At 63.2% G+C, this 19,087-nt stretch overlaps 1 protein-coding gene across 6 annotated transcripts; it reads right to left on the bottom strand.

Annotated features, from left to right (window-relative positions):
• Positions 1–395: 395 nt before the first annotated feature.
• NFE2L1 (nuclear factor, erythroid 2 like 1) lies at positions 396–10,748 on the bottom strand. 6 transcript variants are annotated; one of them, XM_037410930.1, is made up of 7 exons: positions 10,698–10,748; positions 9,747–9,971; positions 8,789–9,300; positions 4,523–4,738; positions 3,811–3,900; positions 3,266–3,427; positions 396–2,908 (listed from the first exon to the last, which is right to left on the bottom strand). In XM_037410930.1, exons 3-7 carry the CDS (start codon positions 9,296–9,298, stop codon positions 1,577–1,579), a joined length of 2,310 nt encoding a protein of 769 aa, XP_037266827.1. In that variant the 5' UTR covers positions 9,299–9,300; positions 9,747–9,971; positions 10,698–10,748; the 3' UTR covers positions 396–1,576. The 6 variants fall into 6 exon arrangements, with proteins under 6 accessions (XP_037266827.1, XP_037266826.1, XP_037266828.1 ...); XM_037410929.1 differs by lacking the exon at positions 10,698–10,748 and adding an exon at positions 9,398–9,533 and having other exon boundaries at positions 9,747–10,463; XM_037410931.1 differs by lacking the exon at positions 10,698–10,748 and adding an exon at positions 10,164–10,462.
• Between the last annotated feature and the right edge of the window lie 8,339 nt (positions 10,749–19,087).

Raw genomic sequence — 19,087 nt, 5'->3', positions numbered from 1 at the left:
CGTCTGGGGCCACAGCGAACGCACCGAACACCCCGCCACGTGCTCCAAGATCCAACCACTTTCCCCATCACCTGGAAAACGCGCCCGCAGCCAAACACCTTCCCTCCGGGCAGCGCCGCTCTAGGCCTCCCTCTTGCATCACCAGGTTTCCTTCCCTCGAGTTACCACCCCGAGTCTTCCCTCCCACCGCACCACCCTCACCCCGTATCACATGCACAGGACTGGCTAGGAAAAGCCATTTTTAAGCTTTTTCAGTTGCTGGTAAAGTCAGTACACTCCCAGCTGTGCTATATTGTAAATACAGCTTCTAGGATCGTCTCCGTGGCGGAGACCGACAGTGATCAAGGCACTACCCCCACCCCCCTCCTGAAAACAAAGGAAGTCAGACCAACACCTAGGGACAGAAGAGAATCCTATAATGTGATCACACGGTTACACTGAATCTTTATGGCAAAGAGAACATTTAGCAGCTTTGAACATTTGGGCTTCTCCCTTTTACTCAACACAAGCACTCTAGACCCTATAGGGAAAAACAGGGCTGAAGCCCTAAAAATCAAAGCGCGGTTAAGAAACAGGAATCCTAACAGCTGTCTAATTTCTATAAGTGACAAGCCCATGGCCTGGGGTGGGAACCCTCTGCTCCCCTTGTGCTGTGCGCTGACCGGGGGGGGGCCCCAGCGACCCTCCCCGCCTTCCTCCCCCAAGCAGTTCCCCAGCCAGTCAGTGGGAGAAGACAGCGTTTGCATGCAGGCTGCTGCGTGTGCCGGCTCAGCGGCCCAGCACGGCGCTGGCTCGGCGGCAGTGACATGCTCTTGAGTGTGGCGGGGGCCGCATATCGCACTGGTTCTGTTAACCCTCTCCAGTTCCACCCACCCACCCCCTCCCCAAAATCCTAAAGCTCCACGTGCCCCTCCACCGAGGCGTCACAGCTCCACACGGACAGTAACGGTTCTCCCGTGAGCCCCTTCTGAGCTTCCTCAGACTGGAAAGGGTTAATGGAAGTCACACCACTTGTGTTTCCATGTGTGCACTGGTCTGATCTAGGAAGGGATGTTGGTTAATCTGGAATTAAGTCAGATTGAATCACACACACCGATGTGGGGGGAAAAAAAAACAAACAAAAAAGAAAAAAAAAAAAAAACAAAAAAGAAAAAAAAACCAACTACCTGAAATCACAGAACTTTGGAAGTTCAGAAAAATGTCTCTCCTATAACTTGTTTTAAGTTCGTTTGCTTAAATCTCTTTTCTTATTTAAAGCCAGTTCCTAACAGTAGTTTTTCCACCTCTGCCAATCTCACCACCAGTGATGCCAGCTCGTTTCCTGCGCTCAAAAGGATTCCAGGTTGTGGAAGGCGCCGGGCTCGCCAGTGCCGGGTCCGTCCCTCCCCGCAGGGAGCCCTCAACACAGCCTGCAGGTCCTGCAGTCTCTCCCGCACACTGACCGGCAGCAGTCACGTTTTTTTGAGAAGATATATCGGATAAGAAGGCATGAAAGTTCCTCTAAGTACTTCCAGGCTCAGCCCTTCTCCAGTTCTCACTTGAGCGAGTGTCCCACTCCTCCCGCGTCGCCGTCCCGTCACTTCCTCCGGTCCTTCTGTTTGCGCTCCTGCCGCCGGGCCTGCTGGTCAGCCACAGCGCGAGGTATCAAAATGACGCTGCCGTCGCTGGCGTACTGCAGGGCGTACTGGCTGGGGGAGTAGGGCTGCCCGTTCTCGTCCCGCAGGCGGCCGAACACTTCCTGGTAGAGGTTCTGCACCTTTTGCTTCATCTGGCGGATGGATTTGAGGAATTCCACCTTCTCCCTGAGCAGTTTGGACTTGTCCCGTTGCAAGTCCTCGACGTCCCGTTCCAAGTTGAGGATGGTGTCCAGCTTCCTCTTGCGGCAGTTCTGGGCAGCCATCTTGTTCTTGCCTCGCCTCCTGATGTCGCGGATCAGGCTCAGCTGCGCCTCGCTGAGCTGGTACTTGGACAGGAGCTCGTTGAACTCCTCCACAGGCAGGTTGATGATCTTGTCGTTGGTGAAGGGGATCTTCATGGCTCTGGCTCGATGCTCGTCCCTGCTCATCTGCTTATCCAGGAACTCGGAGGGCTTCTCCTTGCTGCTCTTCTTCCCCGCGCTGGGCAGTTTGGGTTCCTCGGGATCCAGGGCCCCCGGTGCCATGTTGTAGGTGTGGTTGTGGCCAACGTGCTCCAGGTAAGGCAAGTAATGGAGCTGCGACGGGTCCTGGTAGCTCATGCGGCAGAACTTGCTGTACTCTGGCTGGTATCCAACCGCCCCTTCCGCTTCTTCAAAGTCCACGTTTTCGGAGTCGGAGCTGTAGCCGACAGCTCCTTCCTCAGAAAACGAGGAGGAGGAGGACGACGAGGAGGAAGAAGAGGAGGAGGAGGAGGACGAGGCTTCTGAGCTGCTCAGAGAAGCCGGACTGTGGCCAGAATCCAGAGAAAGACCCGAGTCTGAATCAAACTCCTCTTCCAGCTGCGAGGCCTGCACTGGGTTGAAACCTTCTTCAATCGCCAAGTCCATCAGGCTGATCTCATCGAGCATGGCTTCGTCCAGCAGACCTCCCAGCGGGTCCGGCAGCTCGGGGCCAGCCGTCTCGTTGACGGTGCTGTTCAGCTGCGGAGGGAAGAAGATGCCGCTCAGGTTGGTGGAGCCGAAGGTGGTGTTGAGGCCGGTGGAGTTGTCCGGCGCCAGCTGGAGCAGGGCTGAGCTGCCGGCCATGGAGGGGCTTTCAATTTCAGAGCTGAAGAGGGAGAAGTCCTGTGAGCAGCTACCCAGAGAGGCCTGATGCAGGCTGACATTCTGATTGATGGGAGTGTTCGGAGCGAGGCTGTAGTTAGAAGTCAGCAGGTCTCCGCTTGTGCCGTTATAGAGGGTTTCAGCGGTTGTGTTGTTCACTTCCATAGCCTGGAAGAGACGCGAAACAGCCCGGTAAACGAGCCGCGCTCGAGCCCTTGCCTTCACTCCTGGTGTGTGCCAAAAGGAGACGGAGCAATGCTTCCAGATCCCACGGAAGAAGCTCTCTCTGGCAGCCCGGCATCACCCGCCGGCTGCGGGAGGGTTAAGACAGCAGCAGCGACTGCCACGGAGGCGGCACGGTGCCACCGCGCAGGCTGGGACAAAACCAAAGCAGCTGCCACCAACCCCAACCCACGGTCGCCCAGGAACTGGGTGCCTGGGACAGTCATGGAACCTCAATTCAACAGAGTGGCACCGCGCGCCTGGAGGGGCCAACGCCTTGCCGCAACCCCCCCTCAAGCTGACCTGCATTTCCATGATAGACATGAGGTCCTGCCACTGCTGCTCCAGATCGAAGGGCGACTCGGTCTCGGTGAGGAGAGGAGACAGCAGGCTGGTCTGGATGCCCGCAGACCTGCTCTCACCGGGCACGGCTTCGCTCAGGGTGGAGACATCCGCAGCTGGAAACTAACCACGTGAGGCAGAGTCAGTCCCCGGCTGATCAGCCGCGGCCAGGGAGGCAGCAATCCCGAATGCCCTTCCACCTCCGCCTGGGCAATCGCCTCTCCTTTGTTCAAAGCGAACTGGTTGCAGTTATTCCTCCACAGTTCACTATGAACTAATCAGAAGCAAAGCCAGAAGTCTTTAATTAATTGTGACCACCCCACCCCCCTTCCTAGTTTCACAGGCACGATGCCTGGAGCCTCCTTAAGCAGGCTAACCCAATTTACTGCTGGTTCTGCAGTCTGGGTTAGGGGTACAAGAGGGACCGAAACCCCAGCGAGCGAGCTAAGGAGAGCCGCCGCCTCTGGATCCACCCAGAGGCAGAAACCTTCGCCCTCTCTGCTCACCTCCGAATTCTCCCCGAAAGGGAAGGTGGCCTCCAGCAGCCTAAGGCACTCCTCCAGGGACAGGGCTGTCTGATCCTCCGCACCAGGCACCTGATGTAAAACACAAGCAATCGTAGCCCCAGGATTAGGGAGGTGGTGATGAGAAACAAGCTCCTTACAGCAGGGCTTCATTACAGCGCATCCAAAAAGAGCCAGAGGCCCCACCCAGTGCTTCGCAGACTCCATCCTCCTGCTCCGGAGAGCATCAGAGCGGCCCCCAAGCGCAGTGAGGAAAGAAAACGTGCTGCCTCTGCTCCTGGCGAGCCTCACCTACTGCCAGCGCAAGGACTCGGCTACAGGCTGGAGGGGACTCTGCGCCTACCCGCGCCACCACCTCTGCCAGACAACCTAAAGGCACAGCAAGAACCAGCCGCCCTCGTCCTAGCGCCCTGCCGACGGTGACACGGCCATCACCCTGCCCGCCTCGCTGCAGCTCCCCGGCCCGGCAGGCAGCCTGCGCTTTTCCCAGCCTCAAATCCTCTCGTCCACCTGGGCAAAGCCTTATCCTGCGGCTCAGCCGATGCCCGCTGAAAGTCACACGTGATGCCGCTCGCCCCACCGGGCCAGCCCAAGGGCCCCTCACCTCCCCTCCGCCTGGGCAGGAGCGCAGACCCCCTGGCACGCTGCATCACTGCAGGCACAGACCCCAGCCCGGTCGGCCCAGGGGTGTTACCTGCGCAGGGAAACTCTCCCCGGTCTCTCCATCAACTAGTAGGTTTCTATCCAAGACCTCATTCCCTCCGCTCCTCCAGCTGTCCCCGCGCTCCCTCCCATCGCTCAGCTCTTTGTCCACTTCGCTCTCTTTCTGACGGTGGCTGTAGTCAAAAATCTCTCGCCCAGCGCCGAGATCAATATCCTGTCTCCACAGGATGTCAATCAAATCGATGTCCTGAAAGACAGACCAGATTTCCTTCAGCCCCGGGCTGGGTCCCCACCCACCGGCCCCTCCCAAGGCCCCCGCAGCCCACCCGCTGGGCACCCCTCTGCGCGGTCCGCTCCCCCGGGGGCCATCCTGCCCCCCGGGGCCCCCGGCGGCGGTCCTGCGCGCTCTGCATGGCGGGCGAGGCCGGTCCTGCGCCCCCCGCCGCCCATGGCCGCCCGGCCGCCGCCGGGAGAGGCGGCTGGGGCCGCCCGGGCCCCCGTCGCGGCGGTGGCTGCGCCGCGGCCGCCTTGCATCAGCCCGTGGTGCCATCCCGGCCATTTGCATAAGGGGTGGGGTGCGCCGGCAGGAAAATCCCCGCATTTCCACCCACCTGATGCAACTTGAGCCGCCGGCCCCGCCGTTACCGGGCTCCCGCAGCCCTCCCTCGCCCCCGGTACCCCCTCAGCCCGCAGCGTTCCCGCCACCGGAGCGGCCCCGGTACCTTTCTCATGTCCCCAGCTGCCTCCCGGGCCGCGGCGCACGCCGATCATGGTCCCCGGGGCAGCTGGGGGGGGAGGCGGCGGCGGCAGCAGCAGGAGCGGCGGTGGCGGCGTGGGGGGGGGCTGGCCGGGGCGCGGCGCCGCGCACGCATCGCCGGCCGGGGCGGCTGGGGGAGCCGCGCTCCGCTCCGCCCCACCGGCCACAGGTGCCCGCGGCCCCGCTGCGGCGGCCAGGAGCCGCCCCCGCCCCCCCGTGCGGCGGCTGCGGTTCCCCCCCCCCCCGGGCGGCTGGGCCGGGCTCGCCTGGGCTCGGCTCCCGCCGCCCTGCCCGGGCCGGGCTGCGGCGCGCCCCGCCCGCCCCTCCCCCGCCGTTACCGTGGCTGCGGCGGCCGCCAAGCCCCGCCCCTCCCGGCTGCGGCGCCGCCAGGCCACGCCCGCCTCCGCCCGCCGCCAATCGGCTGCCTCGCTCCCGCCCCCGCGCGGCGGACGACACCAATCCACACCACTGGGGGGCCGCCGCCCTGACCAATCGCTGCTACCGGGGGCCGCGGGTTGAACCAATGAGCGGCCACGGGGCTCCCCCGCCCTGGCGCAGGGGAGCCACCTCCCCACCCCCCCCACCCCCACCCACCACGGGCCCGGCCTCGCCCTGCACCGCGCGGGGTCCGCACCGGGGCGGGGGGGCGGCCGCCTGCGCCGTGAGGGGGAGGCGGGGGGGCTGACCGGGCGGCGGCACCCCGGTCACCTTGGCTCCCTGCCCCGGGAGACCCCAGCCCGCAGCTGCGACACACACACACACACACACACCGCGGCTCAACCCGGGGAGGCAAAGACCCCCTCCCCAGCTCCTCACCCCCGCACAACGGGGCCCGGCCCCCCCGGGGCCCAACGGTAACGGCGGCCGCTGGAGAGGCGAGGCCAAGTGCAAGGAGATCCCCGCCCGGCTGCGGGGGGGCTGGGGCGGGGGGGGCTCGGCCAGGCGGGGCCGGCGCTGAGCACCAGCAGCTCATCACATGTCCCACGGCCGCGTATTTTTATCCCCCTGTTGTGGAAACGGCCCAGGGCAGCGGTGCCTCCCGCCCTCCCCACCCCCAATGCTGCAGAGGGACGTTAAACCCGCTTTGGCTCCAGGCTAACCAGGAGTTGGCACCCCCACCATACAAAAAAAACCAAATCTCTTTTCTAAAATATTTTTTAAAATAATGACAATTAAAAAAAAAAAAATTTAGTTTCCCCTTTTGGCTGATCCCCAACCCCCCCCGGCACTGCAAAGCCCGAGAGCCCCGCGCCGCACCCAAGCTCCAGCTCCTAAAATTATTATGAACAGCCCAAACAAGGTCTCCCGCAGGGAGTCGCAATATTTTAAGTGCCAGGGGGGGGAAAAAAAAAAAAAAAAAATCATGGAAAAATTTTAAACGCCAGCCCAATAGCCATCTGCATATCATCATCGTCCACCTAACGAAGGGAAGGGGGGTGGGGGGGTGGGGATGGAGCCCTGCAGGTGCCTTCCAGAGGTAGCAGCTGCTGGGAGCTGCAGAGCTCACCCCATATTCCAGTTGGGAAGGCTGGGCGGCTGCTCAGCACTTACCAGGGAGTCAAGGTTCCAGACAAAGACACCAACACCCGCGTGTGTCCCCCCCAAAAAAAACCCCACCAAAAACCACCCCACTGGGGTAATGCTTTGAAACAGAACTCGGTGCTTTGAAGCGTCAGGCCAGCAGCAAGCGCAGTCCTGCTGGCCCTGGGGGAAGAGGTGATGTGACGATGTGATGTGACGTGATGTGGGTGTGCGAGGCAGCGAGGCAGACGGGATTTCCTGGCGTTGGGTGCCCGGGTGCCATGCCCCCGGCAGCGCGGTGCACCTTGCAGGTGCACCAGCACCCTCCCCTCCCTTCCAAAAAAAAAAAAAAAAAAAAAAAAAAAAGATGGAAAATGGAGACCTGAGGAAGTGCATGGATGCCTCAACACCCGGGATGAGGGAAGGTGCAGACCCAGACCTCCCCACCCTTCCCTGAAGGAGCGACCGGAGTGAAGCCGCAGCGTGGAGCGGCATGCTTCCCAGCCGGCATCGCCCAGGCTGGCCGGGAGATCCATCCCAGCCGGACGCGTTTGCAGCTGCACAGGGGCGGCTCACAGCAGTGGCATCTAACGCAGGACTGTATTTTAAAGACAGAAATAAAATAGGCCTCCGGGTAACAGCAGTGTTACCGGCCTCTTGCCACCCGAACCTGCAGCACTCCTCCCTAAAATGGGATCCCACTTTCTCCACACTGCACTCCAAAGGCTCCCCAGACCCAACACCCTCAGCCAAGGGCATCAGGCTTGGGGAAGGACAGCAAAGCCTTCCCTGGGCTGCGCGTGACCTTGTACGAGGCATTTCATCAAATTCTTCCCCGTTCCCAAGACGGGGAATTACCTCTCTCAGTTATCAGGGAGGAAACTACATGTGTGAACATTCCACCTTGTGTTCTGCTCGTTGACACCTCCAAGGTCGCCGGCTCCAAACTCAAAACAAGGTTTTCACCCTCAGTCCCGTAGCCCCAATGCCTCTGGAGCCAGGAGATCCCCACGGACAGGGAAAAGCTGCCCACAGGCACAGCCACAGCACCATCCACGCTTCCTACGGCAGCATCCTGCTGCTCATCCATCAGTACTAGACCCAAAACAATCGTCACCTTTGTCTCTCCAGCGTGCACGCATTCACACCGCCTTTCCTCAACCGCCTTTCCTCACTCGATTCCCTGCCTGCTGCTGCGCCGAAGCCACATGACAAAAGCCCCAGGCATCCGCGACAGCTGCCTGCAAAGCTGCCCACCCCTCGCCACAGGGGACAGGGGTGTCAGAAGCCGAACCCAGCTCTCCTCGTGCCCAGACGCCCCAGCAGCTCGCCCGAGACACAATTTAAGAGACACGAGAACAAGGCTGGAAGGACCCGACACCACAAATCAGCACCAACAACCCCCAGCACCTTGGCCAGGGAGATGCTGAACGTGCCGTGACAAAGCCAGCGGTGCCAAAAAGGAAAGAGAGCAGCAGCTCCCGGGGACTGGCATTGCATCACAGCCTCCGAAAGGTTGTGCTCAAACAGAAAAAAAAATAAACCACTTTCCAGTTCACCTCTCCCCACCCGCCTGTGATGAAAACCCAGCAATAAACATTGCCACTGGATGGACTCCAGGGCCAAGTAACCCAACCACCCGCTCGACACCTGGGATGAGGCTGTTACCCAATGCCCCTGTTTATTTCCCAGCCTCGTTTTATCGGTTTCACAACACAAAGCTGTAAGCACGAGATGAAATGCTGCCCCTCAACCCTTTCCCCCTCCTTTCGCTATTACTTTCAGACCAAGAATAAAACAAACAAGGGGAAAAAAAAACCCGCACATAATGATGGGAGCCCTCTAACTGAACCATAACTCAATGTTACACCATTCCCAAGTAGGGATCCACTTTTCCCCAAGTGCTAAACACACACAACACACAGTGTACCGCTCACTCGGATGGGTACCAGAGGGCGGGAGGCCTCCCCAAGGGCTCCCTTTCCCCCCCACCACAGGCAAAAGAAAAATCCTGCCTACCTCTTTGGTCAGGTCTCCATTCACCGGGGCAGCCACCGCTCCCAAATCTTCCAGTTCTTCCCCAAAACCCTGCTCAGCTCCGCTCTCTCTCACCCCATTGTCAGGACTGCTGCCATCCTGCAGACCGCTGCCGTTCTCTAGGGCGATGCCGGTGCTGGGCTGGCTACTGGACACGGAGCCTTCAGGGTCTCTGTGCACCAACCAGGCATTGACTTCGGTGGTGGGCACCTGAAACCTGTCCAGGGCCCTCACCTGGTTGAGCAGCCTACGAGCAGTGAAGTAATAGTCCAGGTCTACACTTTTTGGGTGGATGCCATATCCATCCAAGGTGTTACGCAGGTTATGAAACTGGGTCTGTGTGTAAGCGGAGCTCTGGCCAAGAATGATCTCCCGGAGAGGGGGGAGCTGCGAGTTCAGGTAGGTGTCCACGTCCACTCGAACGCCGATCAAGCTGAGCAGAATGGTGAACTGGATGAGGCCTTCGGTGAAGTATTTCTTCAGAGAAAGCATTTCTGGCAGAGGAGAAAAGAAAACAGGTGGAGGGTTTGGGAATCTAAAAAAAAAAAAAAAAAACACAACAAAAACACACAACCACAAACCACCACACACCAGCGTCAGGTGAATTCTCCACACAACAGGTTGGTTGGGTTTGTCTTTCCTCTGCCCCACTTTCAAACAAACAAAATAAAGCAACAACTTCGACGTTCAGGTTATCACCAAACAGCAGGATGAAAGTTTAAAGAACCTGCAAGAGTCAGGCCTCAGGATTACTTTGTTCTCCTTTTAAAATTCTGGAGCTCAGTGGTCGAACAGCAGAGTGTAACTAAAGATTTACATCTTGAGAAGCAACAAACTCTCTCCCCAGAAGACAGCCTCCACCCTCTCCTGCCCTTTCCTTTTCTTCAGAGTAGTTTTATAACACAGACCATGCAGCTACATAAAAATCCGTGGGACTTACTGTCCACAAACTCCACATACAGCGGCTTCCTCTCGCAGCCCCCCCCCCCCCCCCCTTCAGTTCCCCACGCTCTGGGACGGGGTCTGCTCCCTCCAACAGCCGGCTGCTGCTTCTTCCCCTCTCCTGGTCTGTGAAGCTTCTTGAAGGCGGCTTTTACGAGTCAAAGGTCCCAATCATGGGAAGGTCCAAAGACTCCTCCGCTTCTGGCTCTAATTTCATCAGCAGCTGAAATATAAGCAAGAGAGCAAACGCGATAACACGCCGCCGAGGCACCACCCTAAGGATTGCACATGGCCCTGTACCCCGGGACCTGCTACCCCGGGACACGGCGGTTTCCCCGGGCGCGGGGAGCCGAGTGGGTGTTGCTCCAAAGTTCCTGACACATGGGGGGCACAGCACCCCCCCGGTGGGGGTTACCTTTGGGGACAATATTGTCCGTACTTCCCCTCCCTGAGCTATTCTTAGGCTGGTGCGTCAACTTCCCCTCTCTCTGAAGGAATCCAGCTCCGACTCCCTCTCCTCCTCAGCCCGGCTCCAGCGGCTCTACAAAATCCCGCAGGGGCTTCCCCACCGGCAGCAGAACAGCCCCCAGTCGGGCGCTCCCCGGATCACACCCGCCCCGGCCTTCCCGGGGCACCGGCCCCAGCCCAACGGGGCGGCTCCCGGGAGGAGCCTCCAGGCCCCGGCGCTGCCCGCGCCCCCCTCCGTGGGGGTCCCCTCGCAGCCATGTGCTCCCCTCCCGCCCCCACCCCGGGCGCTTTAAGACCCCCCCGCGCCTCGTGACCCGCCCCCCCGCGCGGCCTCGCCGGCCCCTCAGCGCCGGCCCCTCAGCGCCGCCCACCCCGCGGCCCTCGGCCCGGCCCCCCCCGCCCCGCGGCCTGGCCCCTGCCCACCCCCCAGACCCCGGGTCGCGGTTGCGGTCCCGGTCCCGGCCCCCCCGCCCGCCGCTACCCGCTCGGCCGCCGCCGCTCGCTGCCGGCCCCGCCGCCGCCGCCGGCCCCGCTCCCGCTCCCCGCCCTGGCCAACCACCCCCCCCCTCCCGCCTCGCGCGGCGTCGCCGCCAATCAGCACCGGGAAAGGGGAGGCGGGATAAAGCTGCGGCCCAATGGAAGGCGGCGGCAAGGCGTTACTCCCGCCTATGTTGCCGTCTGGATAGGCAGGCCGACCGGCCAATCGGCGCGAAGACAGCGCGGCTGGCCCCCGTGCTTGGCCCAGCGGCCGCGCGCTACGCCAATGGGAGAGGAGAAGCCGGGGAACGCGACCCGCCCCTCTCAGCGATTGAGTGACAAGGCGCCCACCCAATGGAACGCCGAACCTCTTTCGAGCGACAGCGGCAGCTGCCAATAAGACAACGCGCAGAGACCAGCCGCCCGTCCGGGGTGCTTAACTGGCAGCGGCGCACACCAATCCCCGCCAAGCAGAAGTACCGCCCCTTCGCCCTGCAGCTGTTGCCATGGCAGCGGGCGCCCCGGGCCCCCAGCGCAGGGCGAGGCCTGGGCCGCCATGGCAGAGCCTCCATTGCCCCACAGGCCCCGCCACTGCCCCGCGTGTCCCCAGAGTGTCACCACCCAGGGGCAGCGAGGGCCTCGGGCCTCCCCCCGGTGCCACAGCGCAGCAGGGCCTGCAGCGGCGCCATGGCTCCTCGCCCTGCTTGCCCGGGGCCTGCCCTGCGTGGCCTCTGTCCCGCGGGATGATCACGCTGAGCCAGACCCTGCCCCGCGCAGGCCCCCGGCCCCATGAAGCCGCCAGAGCCCCTTGCAGACAGGCCCGAGCCAACGCCGAACCCAGAGCTTCGCCTCAGGCCCTGCAGTGAGTCAGTGGCAGGGCTGGGAGCGCAGCCAGGGCATCGCCTGCTAACCCCATGCTTTACTTTCTTCATTGCTCCAGCCCTTCGCTAATTAAAAGTCTTTAATTTCACGCTCCGGCAGCGGCCCAGTTGGCATAGCCCTGCTCATTACGCCCAGGTCTGTTTTCGGGTTGAAAACAGCAAGCTTTCCTGGTCAGCTGCACCTCGCCCATGGCAGTGGGAGCTGCTGGAGGTGCAAATGGCTGTGTCAGAGAGAGGTAACCCCCACCCCCGACCTCAGCCGGCCGAGAGCCATGGGGAGGGGGAGAGCCCAGAGCGGGGGCTCCGTGCCCCTGGGGTGCTGGTGCTCGGAGCAGGATGGGGCTCCCCATGATACAGAGCTGCCACCCTTGAGCTGCTCGCAGCCGCCTGCAGCTGGCGTGCTGTGGACGGGCCCTGTGGCTGGCTGTCGCTTGTCAGCCTGAAGCAGCCACGCTGTCTGTGGGTCATCCCGCAAGCGCCACAGCTAATCATGGGGGTACCCACCAGCCAGTCTGAGCTTGACCAAGCAACAGAGGTCTCAACATTTGATGCCTTTTGAGACAGTAACTACCCCAGCAGAGGTGATGGAAAGGCTGCAACTCATCCCAGACACCTCACCAGTGCCTGAGGACCTGTGCCATGCAGCTGGTGGCTCTGAAGCTACCTGACAAAACGTGTCAAGATCTCCCAGCAAAGCTGCAGGAGTGGAGGCGGAAAGGTGCTGTGAATGGCCACGAGAGCAGGGCCAGCATCAGGCCCCCATCCCGTCCTCTCCTCCCCAGGGTGACCAACCACCAGATCACCGACGGGAACTCCATAAACTACTTAAATAAATAAGCACAGAGCGGGGTCAGTGTTAAAACCAGTGAGCTCTGCGCAGGTTATTTATACCTTCCCGCATTGATCGGCGCGGGCTTCCTGCCCAAATCAATGCTGGTGCCCACAGAGCAATGGGCAGCTGCTGCCAGACCTGGCAGCAGAGGCAGGCAGGTAGAAGGGAAGGGCAGCCGGGCAGCACCACCCCTGCCTGCTATTCCTGCAACGCTACAGCTGCCCATAGCAGCCACAGCTGCCAAAACCAGACACCCTCTTCCCTGCCCCAGAAACTCACTGGGACAAACAGGATGCCAGAGACAATAGTTCATCCAAAAAAAACGTGGAAAATGAGCGTGAGCTCCAACGCCTTGCAGCGGGCTGAGGTTTCCCAGCTGGGGGTATCTTCCCAGGGCAGTGGTGCGAGCAGAGACCCCTTCTTAACAGCAAAGACCAAGATTGCCAGAACGGCTGAGAGATGGGGGACACGCTGTGCACCGCCCCAAACCTGTATAGCCCCAAGGCTAAGAGCAGGGATGCTATGGAGCACCCAGGGGGGCAGGCACTGCAGGGAAAGCAACTGGAGCAGCCAGGGGCAGTTGGTGAGAGCCTGGAAGCACCGGGATCCAAGCGGTTTTGGGTCATGGGCTTGCTCTGCCCCAGCTGCTCTATCTCGCTGATCTCCTCCTGGAAAACAAGCCACGAAACACCCACGAAAGCTGGGGTGCGGCCGCGGCCCACATCATGCCACAACCGGCAATTTGCTGAGGCAACGGCAGCAGCCCCGGCGGGCAGACCGGCACGGCCCCATTGCCAGAGCGGTTCCCCCTCGATACCATGAGCCACCGCTCAGCACGTGGCACACCAGGTGGGAAATCGGGGCGGGGGGGGGGGGGCTGCCCACCCCAACGGCCACCGAGGGTTTGCAGTAGGGCTGCCCCACTGGTGAGCTTCAGTCAGGCACCGTCTCCCTGTCCCCCCCCTGCACCCCATAGGGAAAACGGGTGTAGGGGAACACCCTGAAACCCTCCTGTCGCCTGTCCCCAGGGCTGCGGTCAGCCTCCCGCCAGCAACCCGAGCCGGGCTGCCCCTCCTGGGGTTATTTTTAGTGTGTCCCCCCCCTCTCCAAGGACTATTTGGAGGGTTGGCAGGCGGCCCCGTCCCTGCACCCTTCCCAGCTCCCAGCCCTCCAGCTTGGGCAGGCAAAAGCCTTTCAGTGCCTCGTGCTGGCGAGGTGGGGGGCACGGAGCCCCTTCCCCAAGGCTCCCACGGGGAAGTTGCCACTTTGGTGGCCGGTGGGGACAGTTAGGGACAGTCTGGGGCCAGCAGCCAGATACAGTGGGGAGTTGCTGTGGGCATGGCATGTCCTGCTGCCCCTCACTATGAGGCCGTGGCCCAGGCCCCCCCATGGGTGCAGCCCCCCAGGAGGTTAAAGCAAACGAGGGTGGTTTTGGTGCAACCAGTGAGTCACCAGCAAACGCCGCAGGGAGAGGTCAGGGCTGGGAGCAGGGGCACTGGGGGGCTGCACCCCATGGCTGGGGTCACCTGTGATGGCACATGGAGGGGGTACGGACCCTCCAGCAGAGGCCACATCCTGCACCAGGGCTGTGCTTGCACCCGCTGCTGGACCCCCCACCCATCTCCACTGGTCCCCTGGGGGGCTGGGAGGGAGCTGGGCCTGTCTCAGGGTGTCGGGGGGAGCTGGGCACCCCCATCCTTCGTCAGGGCAGCCCAGGGCTCTGCACAGGGAGGGAAACTGAGGCACAGGGCAGTGGTGCCCAGCGGGGCGCAGCTGGGATTGGCTCAGAGCCATGCCAGGGGGATCCTGGTGGGATAACAGTGCTGCTCTGCGGGGTGATCCCAGAGAGCAACCCTCAGCAAGTGATCCAGCGGCTGAGCCTGCAGGTGAGCATCGCCATCCCATGCAATGGCCTTCCTCCACCTTCCTCTGCATCTCCCACCGTCTTCACCCTCTCATGCCCCCAGGCCCTGCAGCCTTTGACTACCTGGCGGGCAGCTTGGAGCGGAGGGACGCAGGGGACACCGGCCACTGCCAGTAGGCAGCAGTGACAAGATGCAAACCCTTCCCGGGGCCAGGGGGGATAGGTAGGAATTGGGGTTGGGGGTCTGGCCGCTGCCAGAAAGCTCCCAACGGCGGCAGCCTTGTGGGTGAGGGCACTGAGCAGGATGGGTGCAAGGAGGATGCTCCCCACATTGGGGCCCCCAGTGGGTCCCCTTCGCCCCCCCAGGTTGATGGCAACCCTCCGTCCAAGCAGAGCGTGTCCCAGTAAGCCCCTCGTTAGCCTCACTAACGAGGAGGTGGCTTGCCCAGCTTTACCCAGCAGAAAGACGTACACCCTGGGTCCCACTCATGTTGTCACCCCAGCACGGGCTTCCACAGACCCCTAATAGCTCAGCACAAGGTGTGCCCCCCCTCTCCAGCAAAGGGTAAACCAGCATCCGGCTGGGAAGGGCACACCAAGGTCAAGCTGGGCCCAGGCTCAGCCCTGGGGTCTCATACCAGGTCCTGCAGCCCACCAAGGAGCACACCAAGCCATCTCTGCCAACGTGATGACTCCAGGGTCTCCCCTTGGAGGGGCTGGTTGGAAAGGCGGGACCCCAGTGCCGAGGGATGCCGGGCAGCAGGACACACAGACCCTCCCGGCATCACCCTGCTGCAGCCCCAGGATCCCCAGGCTGCCTCCAGAAGCCCCTTGCCAGGTCTCCTATCTGCCCCCGGCATTAATAATATCGAGGGGGAAATTAAGCACTAACGAAGGAGAATTGATCCACGGTTCCCACTCCCACCTGGAACCGGCCACAAATAAAATTTTCCTCCCCAGTTGGGTGTCCTCTTTCTATCAGCCATGTTGGGTGGTGGGTCCCCATGGGTATGTCACCCATTGAGGCCAGGCCCCGGAGGGTCTTTCACTATTCAGTGCATTTCCTTTGGAGGCAAAAACAACATTTATGGGTTTTTCTGTGAAATCCCAGTCTCTATGGGTTCATAATTTCAAGCCAGTGCAGATCAGGGTCTGGCACAGGGTGGCCTGGGGCTGGCAGAGGCTGTGGCATCCTGCAGTTGCAGTGTGGGTCTTCATAGAGACGAGAGGACCCCCCACCCTCTCCCTGGCCATGCCCAGGGTGGGAGATGGGCGCGTGCAGCTGGGCACCCAAACGCAGCCCACCCATGCGTGGGGCAGCTGTGGTGCTTGCACCCACAGGTAGGCATGGTCTGCTCTGCCACGGTCGCACTGCGCCAGCTGGGGGACCCTTCCACCTTGGGATCGCCCCCTTCCTGGGAACCTCCCACCCTACAGACCCTCCCATACTGGGACACCCAGCCTAGGGGACCGTCCACCCACCCACCGTAGGACTTGCACCGCCTCTTGCGCGACGCTCCCTAACGCCGCGGCCGCAGCGCGGCTCTTGCACGCCGCTCCCTGGCGAGACCGCGGCCTCTTTTGCATAGCCCCACCCCGCACCATTCGCGTCCCTTATATGGCGTAATCCCCGCCCCCAGTCGCCTTTGCCTCGCCCCGCGCCCCGCCCACGCCCGGACTGCGCATTCGCGATCCTGCAGCGCCACCTGCCGGCGGCCACGGGGGGGTGGGGGGAGCGTGTGAGACCCCCCTGAGGACCGCCCCGGACGCCCCCTCCTCCCCGGGACCTCCCCAGTCCGGGCACCCCCGGGCACTCCCCGTCATAGGCGCCCCCGCCTTGGGTCCCCCAAATCCTGGGGATCTTCTCTTTTGGGACCCCCCACAGTTCTAGCGCCCCCCCCCAGGGACCCTCATCCCTGAGACGCCCCTGCAGTGCGACACCCCCTCAACCTTGTGACACACACAGACCCCCGTTGGTTCCCCCCCCAAACCTGAGTCCCCCGCAGGGCAGCCCAACCTGGCCTGATCGCCCCCCCAGTGCACCCTTTTCCCCACACCCCTCTCAGCTGACACCCCCCCCCCCCAAAAAAAAAACTTGCTCCCACCTGCCCCAGACCCCCTCACCCCGAGGTTACTCCACACCTTGCAACCCGGTGGACCCCAAATGTGTGTGTCCCCCCAAAACTCGAGTGGCATCCCAACCCCCCCCTACCCCACGACCCCTCCATACCCAGCCCAGCTGCAGGGACTCCCCCAGGCCCGGGGCTGAGGGGGGGGGGCGGCCCCCCCGGGCAGACGTTGATGGATGGGCTCCCCTCGGCATGGTCCCCCCCGGAGGGCCGGGCAGGGAGAGCAGCTGGCAGAGCTGCCTGCGACCCCCGGGGGGGCCCAGACAGATGTCCCCGCAGCTGGGACCCCCCCAGCACCTTTCTGTGCCACTCCCCCCCGGTCCCCAAAGCCCCTCCACTCCCCTGGGCTGCGAGCACCTCTTACATCCCAAGCCCCCCCAAGGGACACCCAAGCCCCCCCCCCCCCCCCAAGTAGCTCTCAGCCCCCACCCCCAGATCTGCCCCCCACAATAGGCAGCAAAGGCCAGTGGGACCCTCCCCAAAAAACTGCCTTTGATGGGGAAGGGGGTGTCGGGGGAGCACAGGGGCTGAGCAGGGGGAGGCTTCCCCCACCCTGGGAACCCCCCAGCCCCAGGGGACACCCCCTTTCAAAACCAGAGGCACCCCCAGCCCGGGGACCCCGGGCAGGGACCGTGGGGTGGAGGACAAAGCCCACCCTGCGGGGTGCTGGGGGAGGTGCCCCATCATGGGGGGCTGCCCATCATGGGAGGCTGTGTGCCCCCAGCTGCCCCTTGGAGGGGGGGAGACCCCCAGTGCCCCCTCCCTCCCCGTCCCGGCAGCCCCCAGCGCAGGAGCAGAGAACAAAGGGGAGGGGGGGAGGAGGAGGGGGGAGGGGGGGGGGGGGAGGGGGACGCGAAGGCCCCCAGCCCCGGTCCCTGACAGCTGGTGCCCCCCAGGTGACACGGGGACAAAGGCGCCGCGGGGCTGCAGGCCGGGGGACAAAGGGGCTGCACCCCCGGGGGCTGCGGGGCGGGGGGGTCCGGCCGCCACTCCGTGCAGGGGGCTGAGCGGACCGGGGGTTTCTTGGGGGGGGGGGGGGGGGGCTGGGGGCTGCGGCCCCGCAACCCCACTGGCCTGGCCCACAGTACCTTGCGCACCCCACCCCCGCTGAGAGCCCCCCAGCCCCACGCTGCACCCCCAGTCCCTGCCAGCCTGGACCCACAGCACCCCCTGACCCAGTGACCCCCAAACACAGGGACCCCCAAACCACTGCCACCCCCACCCCAGTGACCCTCAAACTCAGGGACCCCAAAACCCCTGCCACCCCCCAACCCAGCAACTCCCAAACCCAGGGACCCCCAAACATCGGTGACCCCCCCAGCCCAGCAACCCCCAAACCCAGGGACCCCCAAACTCTCATCACCCCCAGCCCCTGTCACCCTGTACTTGGGTCACTCTGTCCCCATTGTCCCATCCCTGCCCCAGTGGGGACCCTGCGTCCATGGGGGAGATGATGGTGACGTCTGGGGGTGCAGGGGCTGGGGGGTGGCTGTGCCGGGGGTCACGGTGCTGGGGTGACCGTGCTGGGGGGTGACCATGCCGGGGTGACCATGCCAGGGTGACCGTTCTGGGGGGTGGCTGTGCTGGGGTGACCATGGCGGGGGGTAACCATGCCAGGGGGACCGTGGTGGGGGGTGACCATGCCGGGGTGACCGTGCTGGGGTGACCATGCCAGGGTGACCGTTCTGGGGGGTGACCATGCCAGGGGGACCATGGTGGGGGGTGACCATGCTGGGGTGACCGTGCCAGGGTGACTGTGGGGGGGGGGTGACCATGCCGGGGTGACCGTGCTGGGGTGCTGGGGTGCTGCGGCGGTGGCGGCCGGGAAGGGGATTCATTAACGGGGGGAGAGGTGGTTCCAGCGGCCGCCTTGATTGATGGCCTGGCCTCCATCTTGTCAGCCGGGTTTTGTCTCCCGGCCGGGGGGGAGGAAGGGAAGAGAAAAGGAAAGAGGAGGGAAAACAGCCCCCGGGGCGGGGGGGCAGCAGGCGTTGGGGTGCTGAGGGAGGGGGCCCCTCCTCGCCTTTCCCCCGGCTGTCGCGGTGATGGATGACCTGGCCAGGGGCACCCGCCTCACCACAGCATCCTCACCGAGGGAGCTGCGGGGCTGGGAACCCCCCTTCTCTGGGGCTGGGGGGCCCAAGCAGCCCCCAGAGACTGGCCGGGGGCTGCAGACCCTGGCAGGGGGGGCAGCTCCCCCACCCTAAGCCATGCTAGGGGGCTCGGCTGCACGATGAATCCCCCAAACCCCCTGGCTGAGCCCCCCCAGCTCATCGCAGGTGCTGCTGGACAGTGGGGTGGCTGTACTTGGACGCCCCCCCCCCAGCCCAGATTGCTTCCCAAAAAGAAACCACGAGGATTTTCCCCTCTCCGGCACCTCAGCTCTTCCCTTCTCTCCATTTCCAGCCCCTGCCAAGGCTCTGGAGGAGCCCCCATACACCCAGGACCCCCCCACCAGCTCCGGGTGGGCTACAGGCCAGCGCTGCCCTCCCCCCCCCCCGCACGAAGCTGTCGCCCCCAGCCCCCGGGTGATCCATCCGTCCCCGCTGCGCTGGGGCATCTGTCGCCCCGTTAGGGATTGTTTTAACGAGGAAATTTAGAGCCCGTTAAGCAGCTGCAGTGTCTGCCTGTAGGAGAGCACAGGCAGGGGGGCTCGGAGGGGGGCGGGGGTAGATGCCAGCCTCAGCC

Source organism: Falco rusticolus, chromosome 18 (genome assembly GCF_015220075.1).
Source record: "Falco rusticolus isolate bFalRus1 chromosome 18, bFalRus1.pri, whole genome shotgun sequence".
Taxonomy (NCBI): domain Eukaryota; kingdom Metazoa; phylum Chordata; class Aves; order Falconiformes; family Falconidae; genus Falco; species Falco rusticolus.
This window is presented reverse-complemented; position numbering and strand designations above follow the sequence as displayed.